Source organism: Eubalaena glacialis, chromosome 13 (assembly GCF_028564815.1).
Source record: "Eubalaena glacialis isolate mEubGla1 chromosome 13, mEubGla1.1.hap2.+ XY, whole genome shotgun sequence".
In the NCBI taxonomy this organism is placed as follows: Eukaryota; Metazoa; Chordata; class Mammalia; order Artiodactyla; family Balaenidae; genus Eubalaena; species Eubalaena glacialis.
Genome location: NC_083728.1, coordinates 13,843,151 through 13,856,778, shown reverse-complemented (window position 1 = coordinate 13,856,778; position 13,628 = coordinate 13,843,151). Strand labels below are relative to the sequence as shown.

Here is a 13,628-nt window from a genome sequence, read left to right as displayed (position 1 = left end):
AGGATGAACCTTGAGGACATTATGCCATGTGAAGTAAGGCAGTCACAAGAGGACAAATGGTGTGTGATTCTGTTTATATGAAGTACCTAGAACAGTCAAATTCAGAGAAAGCAGAGGGGTGGTTGCCAGGGGAGGGATGATGGGGAGTTGTTGTTTAATGGGTACTGAGTTTCAGTTTTGCCAGATAAAGAGAGCTCTGGAGATGGACGGTGGTGATGGTTGCACAACGATGTCAATGTACTTAAAGCCACTGAACTCTACAGTTAGAAATGGTTAAGACGGTAAATGTTAGATAATGCATACTGTACCACAATGAAAGAAAACAGAACTAAAATCTCGAATTAGGCTTTGGCTCCCATTAGGTCAGGGAGCAAGACATTCTAGCCAGGGGACTGGATCTCACTGACACTGAGCCCTTGGCACCCAGGAACCTGCCAAGCATCCTCAAAGCCCAGGCGCATCCTTATTTGAACGTTCGGCAGGGAGCGTGCTTCCCAGGGGAGCTGACCCTCAGAACGGGGTCATGACTACCCAGTGTGACAGCTGAGTCTTGCAGCCAGGTCCACAGGACTTCCCCCTTCCCCTCCTCTGCTTGCTGGTTTTCTAACTTTCTGTCCTTCTTCAGCCCCTGCTGGGGGGAGGGGTGAAGGTTAAGGCAGCTTCTCCAGTTGGCATGGGGGACTCTTCCTCCCTCCAAAGTACAGTTGACCCTTGAACAACGTGGGGTTCATCTGTGTATAACTTATAGTCAGCCCCCCGTATCCGTGGTTTCTCTGCATCTGTGGATTCAACCAACCACAGACAGTGGAGAACTGTAGTATTTACTATCAAAGAATATCCATGTGCAAGCGGACCTGTGGAGTTCAAACCCGCATTGTTCGGGGTCAACTGTATAGTCGATTCCCGTTATTCGCGGTGGTCCTGTTCTATAGCATCACCCTGACGCTGAACTAGCGAGTATGGAACCAGTGCTCCTGGGGGAAATACGGGGTAAGATTCCTGCGAGCTTCGGGTACAGCACGCTTGTCCACCATCTGTACCGGGCCTTACTGCATGTGTGTCTCTGTCATGTCTGTTTAAAGACACCCGGTTTGGGCTTCCCTGATGGTGCAGTGGTTAAGAATCTGCCTGCCAATGCAAGGGACACGGGTTTGAGCCCTGGCCTGGGAAGATCCCACATGCCGTGGAGCAACTAAGCCCGTGCGCCACAACTACTGAGCCTGAGCGCCACAACTACTGAGCCCACGTGCCACAACTACTGAGCCCACGCGCCTAGAGCCTGTGCTCCGCAACAAGAGAAGCCATCACACGGCCAGTGATAGGCCTGTGCACTGCAACGAAGAGTAGCCCCTGCTTGCCGCAACTAGAGAAAGCCCGCGCACAGCAACGAAGACCCAATGCAGCCAAAAATAAATAAATAAATAAGTAAATAAAAAAAAAAAATAAAGACACCCAATTTAACGCACGTATTGATTCACCGGCATTGAACTCACGGCAGCAACACCAAGACTCGTGCCTGAATGAAGCTTTCTCACTTACGTGTTCCCCTCCATAAAGCACATCACAGCCGCCCTGGGCTTGGGGTCCCAACACAGGATGTCAGCGCCACCTTGGGGCCATTTTAGATAGGGAAGTCACCGCCAAAAGGTAGGAAATACCACAAACATGACACTAAATAGACATGAGGGCTGAAAGGAGAAGGCAGAGCGTCACCTTGGCTCGACCTCGGCTGGGAGCCTGCATGTTGGGTGACTCGAAATTTTGTGCCACTTTGCAAGTGAACCGGTCCAGTGCCTGGAGTGCAGCTGGAGGGATCCTTTGAAAACACAGATCTGACCCTGGCTCCTCTGCTCAAAACCCTCTGGGGGCTTCCTTCTGGTCCCAGAGGGGCCCCACCCCGTGGCCCGGGGCCGCATCCCTCTCTCCTCACTTTCTCTTTGTGGCCCTGCTCTTCTTGGCCCTGGACACAGTCAGCTTATCTTCCTTCTTTATTACTCTCTGCCCCGTGGGATGGGTGGATCGAGAGGGGTGGGATGTGGATTTGTCTGAATGAACTAATCGGGCTGCCCCGGTGCGGGCCCTCCCCTCCGATCCGATCCCCTCCCCTCCCGTCCTGCGTACTCTTCTTGAAGAGCTTCTTCCGGCGTCCGGACAGGCTCAGCTGCTCATCCCCGCTGTCGCAGACGCAGGCCTCGCCGCCCTGTGCGTAGTACTTGGGCACCAGGTTGGAGAGGGCCCTGCCCCCGGGCCGCGCGGGGCCCTTGCACTTGTGCAGCTTCAGCTTCCCCGAGGCATCCTCCACGCACTGCCACTTCTGCAAGACACAGCGGGGCCTCAGCCTTCCGGGCCTGGGCCAGCCTGCTCGGCCGCTTCTCCTAACTGGCGGCTGCCCCACCGTTCCCGTCCACCCCGGAGACCTCCCTCTAGCGGCCTTAGCTGGACGCGGGCTCAAACGGGCTCTGTGATTGGAACGAGCTGCTCCATCACAGATGGACACCTGTCCACCGTGGGAGGAGCACAGAAACGGTACCCAGGGTGATTCGCTGTGGCTGAGGGTGAGGGTGAGCCCAGTCACAGGGAGGGCCCTCTGAGAGGAGCTCCGGGGCCGGAGGGCATGGCTCGTGTGCGGGGAAGGGCCTTCCTGGAAGGTGCAGCATGAGACGGGCAGTGGCACTGGGGCTGGGGGGCTGGGGGAGGGAGGGCAGCTGAGCAGGGCCGTGACTGCATCCGCCGGCAGGTGAATGTCTGGGCTGGGCTGGGGTCCTGGAGGACCTAGAGCTGTAAGTGTGGGGGCCATGACTCGATGCCTCCGCTGCCAGTCTAGGCCCCCAGCCCACCCCTGGTGCTCCTTTCCTTTGGGTTAAGCAGTGTGCTCAGATAATCTGTTCTGAAGATGCTGATACTTGCCCTCTCCCCTTCCTGGGACTGCCAGACCCTCAATCTGCAGGGAGCGGGGGGGACGGGCCAGCAGGGGGATTCGACAACAATCCCAGGGGGACAAAGGGCCCCTTGGTCTCATCGGCTCATTTCTTCTAGCTCAGAACTGAAATCGGAACCACTTCTGGGATCTGCCCAGATCATCAGCTCCAGGAGGGCAGGGCTTTCTGTCCAGGGCGTCTGAGGCTGTTGCTGCCCCAGTGCCTGGAACTGTGCCCGGCTACAGAGGCAGCACTGAACGCTGCTCCAATGTAACCCAAAGCTCTCGCTCAGTGGCACAGACAGGTACCTCCCAGACAAGATGCCCTCCAGAGCATGGGGAGGGGTCGGGGGTTGTGAACAAATGCTGGGCGGCGGGGGCACAGCCACGAGGACAGTCGGGTGCTAATGCTGAGTCTAGTGATAAGACAGAGCTGCCTGGATGCAGCCTGTGAGACCCACCCAGCTCATGCCCTGGCCTTGGCAGCCTTGGTCTATTAATGAGAAATGGAATGTGGAGGCCCTGGTTTTACTTATTCTTACTGGTGAAACGGGCATGCATCTTCAGGCCTGAGCCGCCGTGGATGAGCTCAAAGTCCCAGCTCACAGACCGAGGCAGGGAAGCATCTCCTGTCTGCCCTGCTTGCTCGTCGGCCCTCCCCTCCCCGCAACCTCCGAACCGTGCCTCCTGCTTGGGTCCGTCTTTGCAAGGCTCTGCCCCCACCCCTCCCCTCTCCTCTCCAGAGCCCACCTTGGCCTCCCAGGCCTCAGAAAATCCTAGTTCAGACTCTCCGAAACATCAGTCCCAGTTTCTGCTACCTCTAAATACTATTTGGATTATAATTTCCTTAATATTTCTCTTGAAATCAATTCACATTTTTAAAACTTAAACTTATTTACTTAAAAAGGTAATTCCCTATTATTCCTATATAAGCGGAAAACCAGCCACAATGATGCTCTGGGAGAGTGAATACAATGGAAATGGTTATTTAACTTTATAAATATTGTGCAGAGGTTGGCTATGTCTTTGTTAAAGAGGGATCGGGCATGAGTCACAGCAGCTAAAGACACACGTGCACCCACAGGAGACTTTGCCTCTAACGTGAGCAGGATTGGAAGAACTTTCTGAGTGTCGCCTGTACCACCTGGCATCACCCTGCATCTCACACATTGGCAGGGGCACTGGCCCCACTGGCTCTGCTGGTCTGAAGGCCGGGGAGCAGGCCTGGGTCGTGGTTAGCCGGGGTGGCCACTGGGAGGGAAGAAGGGATGGGAGGGGTACCATCCCCAGCCCCAGGGCACCAGCCGAGCATCCTCACCTGCCCCAGCTGCTCACACGCGGTCTGGTACTCGGCCCGCTGACACAGGTCTTTCACGCGCTGGTACTTGGGCAGGAAGTTCTCCTCTGGGGCATCCACCTTGTCACTGTCCCTCTTGTGGAGCAGTTTGCTGTGGGGCAGAGAGCGGAAGTGGGGCTGGCCGCCCAGCTCTGGAGGAGTGCACGGCCCCACTCAGCCCTGGTGTAGGGTCACCATGGAGGATGCAGGTCCAGCCGGGCCACATCTTGTGATTGTCAACAGACTTAAGAAATGGGGATTTTCTACAAACAACAAATGCTGGAGAGGGTGTGGAGAAAAGGGAACCCTCTTGCACTGTTGGTGGGAATGTAAATTGATACAGCCACTATGGAGAACAGTATGGAGGTTCCTTAAAAAACTAAAAACAGAATTACCATACGACCCAGCAATGCCACTACTGGGCATATACCCAGAGAAAACCATAATTCAAAAAAACACATGCACCCCAACGTTCATTGCAGCACTATTTACAATAGCCAGGTCATGGAAGCAACCTAAATGCCCATCGACAGACGAATGGATAAAGATGTGGTACGTATATACAATGGAATATTACTCAGCCATAAAAAGGAACGAAATTGGGTCATTTGTAGAGACGTGGATGGATCTAGAGACTGTCATACAGAGCGAAGTAAGTCAGAAAGAGAAAAACAGATATCGTATATTAACGCATATATGTGGAACCTAGAAAAATGGTACAGATGAACCAGTTTGCAGGGCAGAAATAGAGACACAGATGCAGAGAACAAACGTATGGACACCAAGGGGGGAAAGCAGCGGGGGTGTGTGTGTGATGAATTGGGAGATTGGGATTGACATGTATACACTGATGTGTATAAAATGGATGACTAATAAGAACCTGCTGTATAAAAAAATAAATAAAATAAAATTCAAAAATTCAAAAAAAGAAATAAAAGGAAATGGGGATTTTATAAAAATCCTCCCAAATTACATGAGTTGGCAATAAGTTAAAAAGCATGTGAGACATTATACAGACAGAACAAAATGTGTCTGAAGGATACAGGTGGCCTCCAGATGCAAATTCTACGTCAACCATAGGAAAAGCGAACGGGCTTCCCTGTGTACAGGAGGCTGTGGAAACAGATTCCCAGCCCCTGGTGGAAGGTGTCATCATAGCAGTGGGATCCCTCCTGCCCTCGACAGTGAGATCTTTAATATCATGGGCGCAGGTGGGGCTGCCAGGCGCTTCCTGGGACAGGGCTGATGGGGGTTGCCCGGGTGCTGCTCAGCTCAAATGTCCTGGGGCGGCTCCTCCAGGCCCTGGCACTCACCCTCTCTCCACCAGGAAGGAGTCCCGCCAGACCCTCATCTTCTTTTTCAAGTGAAACCTGGGGGAAAAAAGCACACTTCCATCTCCTCATCAATGTGGGGGGCTCATGTGTCCCTCTGTCCTCCCAGAGGCAGGGATGGTGCTCAGAGCCAGCCTTGATTCACAATCAGCACAGACCCGGGGGGCAGTTGGGGCGAGCAGGGGATGCTCACATCCCCCAGGGCAGAGCTGTATTTCCCGAGACTTGGGTCTGAAGGTACATGGGGCAGAAATGACCCAGGTCAAAGTTGCTCTAAGTCACACATAGTCGTGTGTGTGTGTCTCCGTGCCTCCCAGGAAGTCCAACAGTTCCCCGGTGCTGGAAGAGATTGCTTCCTCTTTAGTTCAGCACCAGATGCAACTTGTCCTGACTTCAGGTTAATTACATTGTGTTTTGGCAGGATTTTTTTCCCTTTGATCCTTTGTAGTTGGATTTGTGTAATTTAAGTGTGCATTTCATGTAGTTTCACTCTATCATTTCCATTTCCCAGATGGGGCTTCAGGCTGAGAGAGGAAGCTTCCATCCTGCACCTGACTCCCAGGTGTCCTGGCTCCCCACCCAGTGCCCCCGCCCCCCAAAACATGCCCATTTTGTACTCTTACAGCTCACAACACCTTCTAGTCAGAGGGAGGAGGCTCAACAGAGGTGGTTCCCCCTACAGGACAATCGGATGTGGACAGACAGTGCCCATCAGGGCTGGACCCGCTGAGCTGCAGGAGATACAAGCTGGAGGCTGCATCAGTGCTGTGAGGCTAACTCAGTGGGCAGTAACACTGGTGGCCACTAGATGTCGCTGCTGCCACAGCAGTGACAGTGTCCTTCTCCTTTCCTGTCCCCGCCAGACTCAACTCACCTTCCCACCTAGTTTTTGCTCACCATCACTGTTCGTTTTTCTGCCTCCAGGACACCTAGGAATATGTTCCCATCATACCATCCGGCCTTAGAGCATGGCGATTAAGAGACTCTAGCCTGTAGCCTAGAGGCTGAATACCCGGAGTTGGGTCCAGACCTGCCAAGAGACCTCTGACAAGTCACTTGACTTCTCTGGATTCAATTTCCAAATTGGTAAGATGGGATCATAATAACGCCTACCTCACTGTGTTACTGTGAAGATCAAAATGATAAAATCCCCTACAAAGCATAGCAAAGGCCTGGCATACAGTACGTGCTTAATTAGTGTTAACTGCTGTTGTTATTTTTTCAAGTTTTATACAGTTTTAGCTCTGGAAGGTCCTCGACTGGTCACCGTGGCCATATTCCAGCTGGGAAGGTGGACTCTTAGAGAGGGGGCTTCCTTCTATCCCACGGCAGGTTAAGTGGTCAGGATGTGGGGCCCTAGAACCCCAGCTCCTGACCTTGGAAATACCCCCCTCTCAGACCCACACGGCTTGGCCACTAGTTCATACAGTTCGGGATGCCTGGTACCCCAGCACCCACCCCAGCCCCTCACCGATTTGCCGGCCGCTCTGTGTCCAGCAGCTTGAGGATGGATTTCCCGTCCATATCCGAGGGGATGTCCAGTCCTGCGATGTCCAGGATGGTGGGGGCCAGGTCAATGTTGAGGACAATGTGGGGATTCCTAAGGGAGGCACAGAGAGCAGGACTCAGTCACCTGGGCAGTGATGACCCAGCCTCCTTCGGGAGAGGGGCCGCTGGAGGGATGGAGATCACCAGGGGCTGACGCCCTGAAGGTGGGAAAGCTGCCATTGATCGTGTCACTCTCCTGCACCTCAGCCCTCAAAGCTCCCCTCTGCGCCCCCAATTCAGCTAAACCCCACCCCTAACCTTCTGTGCCCTCCACACCACCACAGGCCCCAGCTGGCTTCTGCTTGTCTGTTTCTTCTGCCAGGAATGCCCTCCCTGACCCCACTCTCTGAACAAAGGACACCTTCCTTGAAGACACACCCCAAATCCTGGATCTTCCCCCGGACCCTTCTCTGAACCTCTGAGGCAAACACTGGCCCCCTTGCTGTTCCTAGAAGGCCAAGAACAGTCTGGCCTCAGGGCCTCTGTCCTTGTGTCCCCTCTGCCCGGAATGTTCTTCCTCCAGACTCCAGTGAGCACTCTCACTCACCACCTTTAGTTCTTCCCTCAACGATTACCAAGTGGCCCCAAGATCCCCATGCTCTGGGGTTCACACCCCCCTGTGATCCCCTCCCCTTGAAGGTGAGCCAAACCGCTAGAACATGGCAAAGGTGATGGGATGTCAGACCAAGGTGATGTCACGTGACATACGACTATGTCTTGTTAGCTGTCCCTCCCTCATTTCTTTGTCTCCCCTGGCTGGCTTTGAAGAAGAAAGCTGCCATAAATTCACCCCTAGCAAGGATGCCTGCTGAATACTCCGAGAGGCAGGCTGTGTGAGTTCAAGTCCTCTGTTTGCACTTGAACAGCCCCCGGAGTGGGGAAACAGGTCCTTCCCCGTTGAGCTTCCAGATGAGACAGCAGCCCTGGCTGATGCCTTGATTTCAGCCTAAGCAGAGGACCAACCTAAGCTACGCTTGGACTTCTGACCCACAGAAACTCTGAGATAAAGCACGTGTTGCTTTCAGTTGCTAAGTTTCTAGTAATTTGTTACACAGCACAGATTACTGACACAAGGCCCTTCCTGAGGACCCCATTTAGAACTGCATCCCTCCCCATGCTCTGCCCCTTCTTTGCTCTGTCTTGCTCCTGAAGCCTTGTCACCCTCGCATTTTACTATATATTTTACTCATTTATCTGGTTGATTGTCTATTGCCCAATTAGAATCTAATGGGAAGGCAGACGTTTTTGTCTGTCTTGTTCACTTCTCTATCTGTAGTACTTTTACACTTAGAGAACACAGTAGGTGCTCAGTAAGTGTTAGTCAAGTGAGTTTTGTTATTTACCACTGCCATGCATCTGTCACTTTTCCTGTGTCCTGTTTCTACCTGGGGTGTTCCCAACATGGTGGTAAGTGACTTTAAGGTTGTGCCCAGCACAGGGCCTGCACCGGTTGGATGGATCATGGCCGCATGGACACATTCTCCATCAAGGTGGCACAGTGCCCTCCCTGCCCCTGTCTGGTTCCCTGGGGTTGGGGGTCAGGGCCTGGGTCCGAGGGTTTCGGATGTCTTTCACTTCCTCTATCTCCCTAGCCCAGCACCTTGTGAACACTGGACAGGTAGTCAGGTGTGCTGGTTTCAGGGGAACCACTGACTGAAACTGCCCGTCCTGGCCAGGCACGGTAGTAACCACTTGCATGAGTTATCTTACAGCAGGACGTCCTGGTAAGGAACGCGGAACTGACAAGCTACCACCAATCAGAAGAATTCGGGAAAGGTCAAAAGGAGAGAGGAGACGCCAGTCCATATGTCCTACCAACCTCCCAGAATCCTTCTCGCTAGGATCTACCTTGGTTGAGCCATGTGCGGGCTACCAGGAAGGACCCCTGAGTCAGAATGACTGGCCAGAGACAACCTGGAAACTAACCCCATTACCATACAACCCCAGACTGTGAGCCACGTGGCAGAGCAGTTCTCCTGGAGTCCCTGACCCTGATGCTCTCTGCCTGGGCGCCAGTTTCCAATAAAGTCTCTTGCTTTGTCAGCACCTGTGTCTCCTCGGACAATTCATTTCTGAGTGTTAGACAAGAGCCCACTCTTGGGTTCTGGAAGGGGTCCCTATTCCTGCGACACTGGGGTGGTCATGGGGGTGAGGCTGGGGAAGGTGGGTGAAGCTGCCTGGTGGAGGGGCTTGAAGCTAGCAAGAGGCATGACCACTTAATCAGGCAGGAGGAGGGAGCTGGAAAAGTCCGTTGGTTGAGGGGGCACCAGGGTGAATGTTGGCAACTCAGCTGGATTGACCTGAGGTCGTCCACAGGTCCTGCCGCCCCCAGGCTGGGTGGGATGGACAGGACTGCTTTTCCCACCCAGCACCCACACCTTGCTTGGTGGGAACAGTTTCCAGTTCTGCAGGAACTACCTGGCCCCATTCAGATTTCACCACCTGATGTACTCAGCCTGGCCACACAAGGTTTTCTATTACCCTGGCTACAGTGACTGGCTCGGGGATGGACACGTGACCAGTCAGGGCAGTGAGGGTCAGCCTCAGGGCTTCTGTTCAAACCACTGTTTGGTTTCCCAAGCTGCATGGCCTAAAAGTCTGGGGCTGTGGTGACCCTGCCACCATGAGAGAAAAGCTGCCCTGAGAATGAAGCCAATTCAGAGGATGCAGGACTGAGATGGAAAATGAGAGCTTCCTGTTGTCATTGTGTGACTGCTGGATCCCGCCGTACCTGAAGCCAGCCCTAACCTTGGACTTCCCAGTTACTTTAGTGACTGCATTCCTCATATCTTATTTTATTTGCCTTGTTCATTTTGAGAGTCATTTCCGTTCACAACTCAAGGAGTCCTGGCTGTCAGCCCCAAGTCTGACATTAGCACTCTCTTTCTCTGTGGGTTTGGGTCCTAAGAACCAGATCACAGACTCTGAGGCTGACCAATACAATAAAAGATGCTGGATTATAGTTCTGTCCACCTTCGTTTTTCGAAAGCAAATAATCCCAGTGACTTTAATGGTCACATATATTCTTACCTAAAAAGGAAAAACATTTACAAATATCAAAGTCCCGGTTTTGAGACGAATTCCAGCTCCTTCCCTCCTGTGCCATGTAACTCAGGCAACTTAACCTGTGCCTCTGTTTCCTTGCGTTTAAAACAGGGACAATACTAGCATCTACCTTATAGGGTTGTTGTCATGTGTAAGTGGATTACCTGGATATAAGTGCTTAGACCAAAGCCTGAAGAATAAGTACTATATCAGCACAGCTATCCTTATAATAGCTATTATTATAGGCGGGGACCCTGAAATCCAGACAGGCAGGGATTTGATGAGGTTGGCAGCGGAACAGTGATGAGGCTGGGCTACAGCTCACACCGTCTGCCTTCTGGAATTTCCACCAAACATCCCAGGCGGTGGGAACATCTTGGTCCTAAGACGGCACCACCAATGCCCTTTCGGGAGGAATTCTGAAGCAAGCTGAGTCAGTGCCTGTGTGTGTTCTCGGCTCAGATGGAAGTCAGACCTGATGAGCACCTGAACGGTGATTTATCTGCATTTCAAAACACATTCGAGTTGGTCTCCATCACGTCTGGGCTGATCCGAGGATGCTGCTGCTATGATTCCTGGCCTTTCTACCTCTCCCTGCCCCAGACATGGCATTTTTGCTGCCAGAACATGTCATTTCAAAGGTTAACACAGGACAATGCTGGCCAAGGGCCCACGTGGCCCTCGAGGAAGGATGGGGGAGGCTGCTTCCCTTAGCGCTGTGGCTGAGCTGGCTCAGCTAATCTCAGCGGATGACGTCGCCCGGGCCGAGGTGGCCGGGCTCCTCCCTGACAACCTCCAGACCCAAAGACCACTCAGGCCAGACAGAAGTCAAGGTGGCACCCCCATGCCCTGGCGGTGACACATACACAGTCCAGGTCCCCGATTCCTTGGCACAGTGCCCACCACGGACAGTCTGTTTTCACAGGTGCTAACAGCTCCTGGCCTCTCCTTCCCCAGTAGAGGGGTATGCAGTCCTCCCTGGGTGACATCATCACCATTTCGCTCGGCACCGAGGCCCACTTGCCTGAATCGTGTGCCGCCCCGGGGAGTGGCTCGGGGCCGCCTGCTGAGCTGCCTGCTGCTTGCCCATCCCGGTGCCAGCGGAGCCTGCAGGCCTCCCTGGGACTTTGGGGCGCTGGGGAGGAGTGGGTGATGCACTTACAGCGATCCAGCCTCCACGTTGGGGCCCCTAACGTAGAATGGGACCCTGATGTCGAACTCGTAGGGCATGGACTTCCCTTTCACCAGGCCGAACTGGCCGATGTGGTAGCCGTGGTCGGCGGTGTACACGATATACGTGTTGTCCAGCTCACCCGTCTCCACCAGCATGTTGTAAATCTGAAACGCAGGCGGGGTGGTGAGGACATGCGGAGGGAAGGCGGGCAGTGCGCCCGGCCCACTGTCCCAAAACACGATGCTGTGCTGGGGTCTCAGGCCCCTGTCCCTCCCGCTTCGGGTCTTCGCTCAACTGTCACCTCTCGGCGGGGCCCCTGGGGCTGACCCATGCATCACCGTAGCCTCCCCACCTCCTGTCCCCCTTTACTTGTCTTCCCAGCACTTCTCACCTCTCTCTCTTCTACTTATTCGTGGGCTGTGTCCCTGCATTAGAATGTACGCCCCATCAGGGCAGGGACTTCTGTCATTTTGTTCCCTGCTGTGTCCCATGTGTGCTGGCACTCAACAAATGCTGTTGGGTGAATGAGTGAATTAGTGAATGAATGAATGGCCTGGGGCAGGAGTCTGTGACCTACAACAGTGCTGTCCAACAGAACTTTCTGCCATGCTGGCAATGTTGACACCTATGGCACCAGCCACAATTGGTTATTCAGCACTTCAAACGTGGCCAGTGCACCTGAGAAACTAAATTTGAAATTTCATTGTATTTTACTGAATTTAAATGGTCATGGATAAAATTTAAAAAATATATCCATGCAATGGAGTATTATTTAGCAATTATAAAAAAAAAATGAAGCACTGAACATGCTACCACCTGGATGAACCTTGAAATCATCATACTGAGTGAAAGAAGCCAGATCCAAAAAACCACATATTGTAGGACTCCTCTTATATGAAATGTCCAGAATCCACAGAGACACAAAGTAGATGAGCAGTTGGCTAAGGCGGAGGGGTGAGGGGAGTTTGGGGTAATGGCTAAGGGCTGTGGGGTTTCTCTCTGGGGTGATGAAACTTCTAAAATCGACTGTGGTGATGATCGTACAACCCTGCAAACATATGAAAAGCACTGAAACATACACTTGAATTGGGTGAGCTCTGTGGTATGTGAATCATATCCCCATAAAGCTGTTAAAAAATGTACGTAGCTGCACATGGCTACTATAGTGAACAGATCAGAGCTGGACTACAAGTTCCCCGAGGGCAGGGGTTTCGTCTGGATTGCTCAGAGCTGTCTCCCTGGCCTTGAACGGTGCCTTTTCCTTCTGCCTCTGCTTCCATTCCTCTCCAGCTGATGATACTCGGAGGGGTGTGGGGGGGAAGGGCAGGGAGGCTGCGGGCCTGGCGTGGCTGGGAGGATGCTCAGGAGGAGGGCAGCCTACCGTCTCCATGGAGTCATCCACGGACAGGAGGGTCTGCAGGCGCTTCCGCTGCAGCATGTTGGTGAACTGCATGTGGATGGGCTTCATGGGCCCCGTGTAGCGCATGATCCAGTGCTTGTCGGGGTTGGGTGCATAGTTGTAGCTCGGGGTGCTGGCGGGCAGACAGGCACAGAGATCAGGTCAGGCTGGGGGGGGGGGTGCCTGGGCCCCGCCCCCAGGTCCCCCCACGCCTCAGGGGAGCAGCCTCCCCGCGCTGGGGCTGCAGCTCAGGGTGAAACCGCCCCCATCTGGACGCCAGCGCCTGGGGGGCTCTGCCCCACGTTAGGTCAGCATCTCTCCACGTGCAGGGCATGAACGTGGGAAGACTGGGGGGCACAGCCGTAGATAACCTGGAGCCCCAAAGGGAGAACGTCCCTCCCATTTAAGCCCAGTCAGCACGCCCATCACATCACGGCCAAAGTCTCAGTCTGTGCTGGGCTCTCCTCAGCACCTCTCTAGAATTTGCTCGCCTCCCTTTTGAAAGAAGGAGAGGGCCTCCTGTGGGCACAGCACCCAACTCTAACTTAATAGCATTGCATTTACTTGTCAGTTACCTTGGGTAGATGGCAAGTGACAGTTATCGTGGTTAATTAAGGCGTGACTACCGAATTTCCTTTTGCAATAGATTTTGGTTAAAAAAAAAAGGAAACTGGTTAAAAATTAGGTTCATAATAGGCAAAACTGTGAGGATGGTGCCTGAATGTGTTCATTTGGGACACTCCACATTCTCTGACTTTGCTGTCACAGCTATTCTTCCCGCGTGGTTTAATTTCCCATTTACAAAGGAGGAAACGGGGTCAGAGGAGTTCCGAGACCTGCCCATGGTCTCACTGAGTGGACGGTGGAGCCACTAGCCT

At 53.3% G+C, this 13,628-nt stretch overlaps 1 protein-coding gene across 4 annotated transcripts in view; it reads right to left on the bottom strand.

Moving 5' to 3' along the window:
- Positions 1–13,628, bottom strand: part of SULF2 (sulfatase 2) — a 142,512-nt gene that overhangs the window by 20,772 nt on the left and 108,112 nt on the right. For all 4 annotated transcript variants that reach the window (XM_061210358.1, XM_061210357.1, XM_061210356.1 and 1 more), the window contains exons 6-11: positions 12,733–12,883; positions 11,340–11,515; positions 7,056–7,184; positions 5,567–5,623; positions 4,236–4,365; positions 2,122–2,314 (exon numbers count right to left, since the gene is read on the bottom strand). In XM_061210358.1, coding sequence (XP_061066341.1) covers positions 2,122–2,314; positions 4,236–4,365; positions 5,567–5,623; positions 7,056–7,184; positions 11,340–11,515; positions 12,733–12,883 — 836 coding nt within the window. The remainder of the gene's footprint in view (positions 1–2,121; positions 2,315–4,235; positions 4,366–5,566; positions 5,624–7,055; positions 7,185–11,339; positions 11,516–12,732; positions 12,884–13,628) is intronic.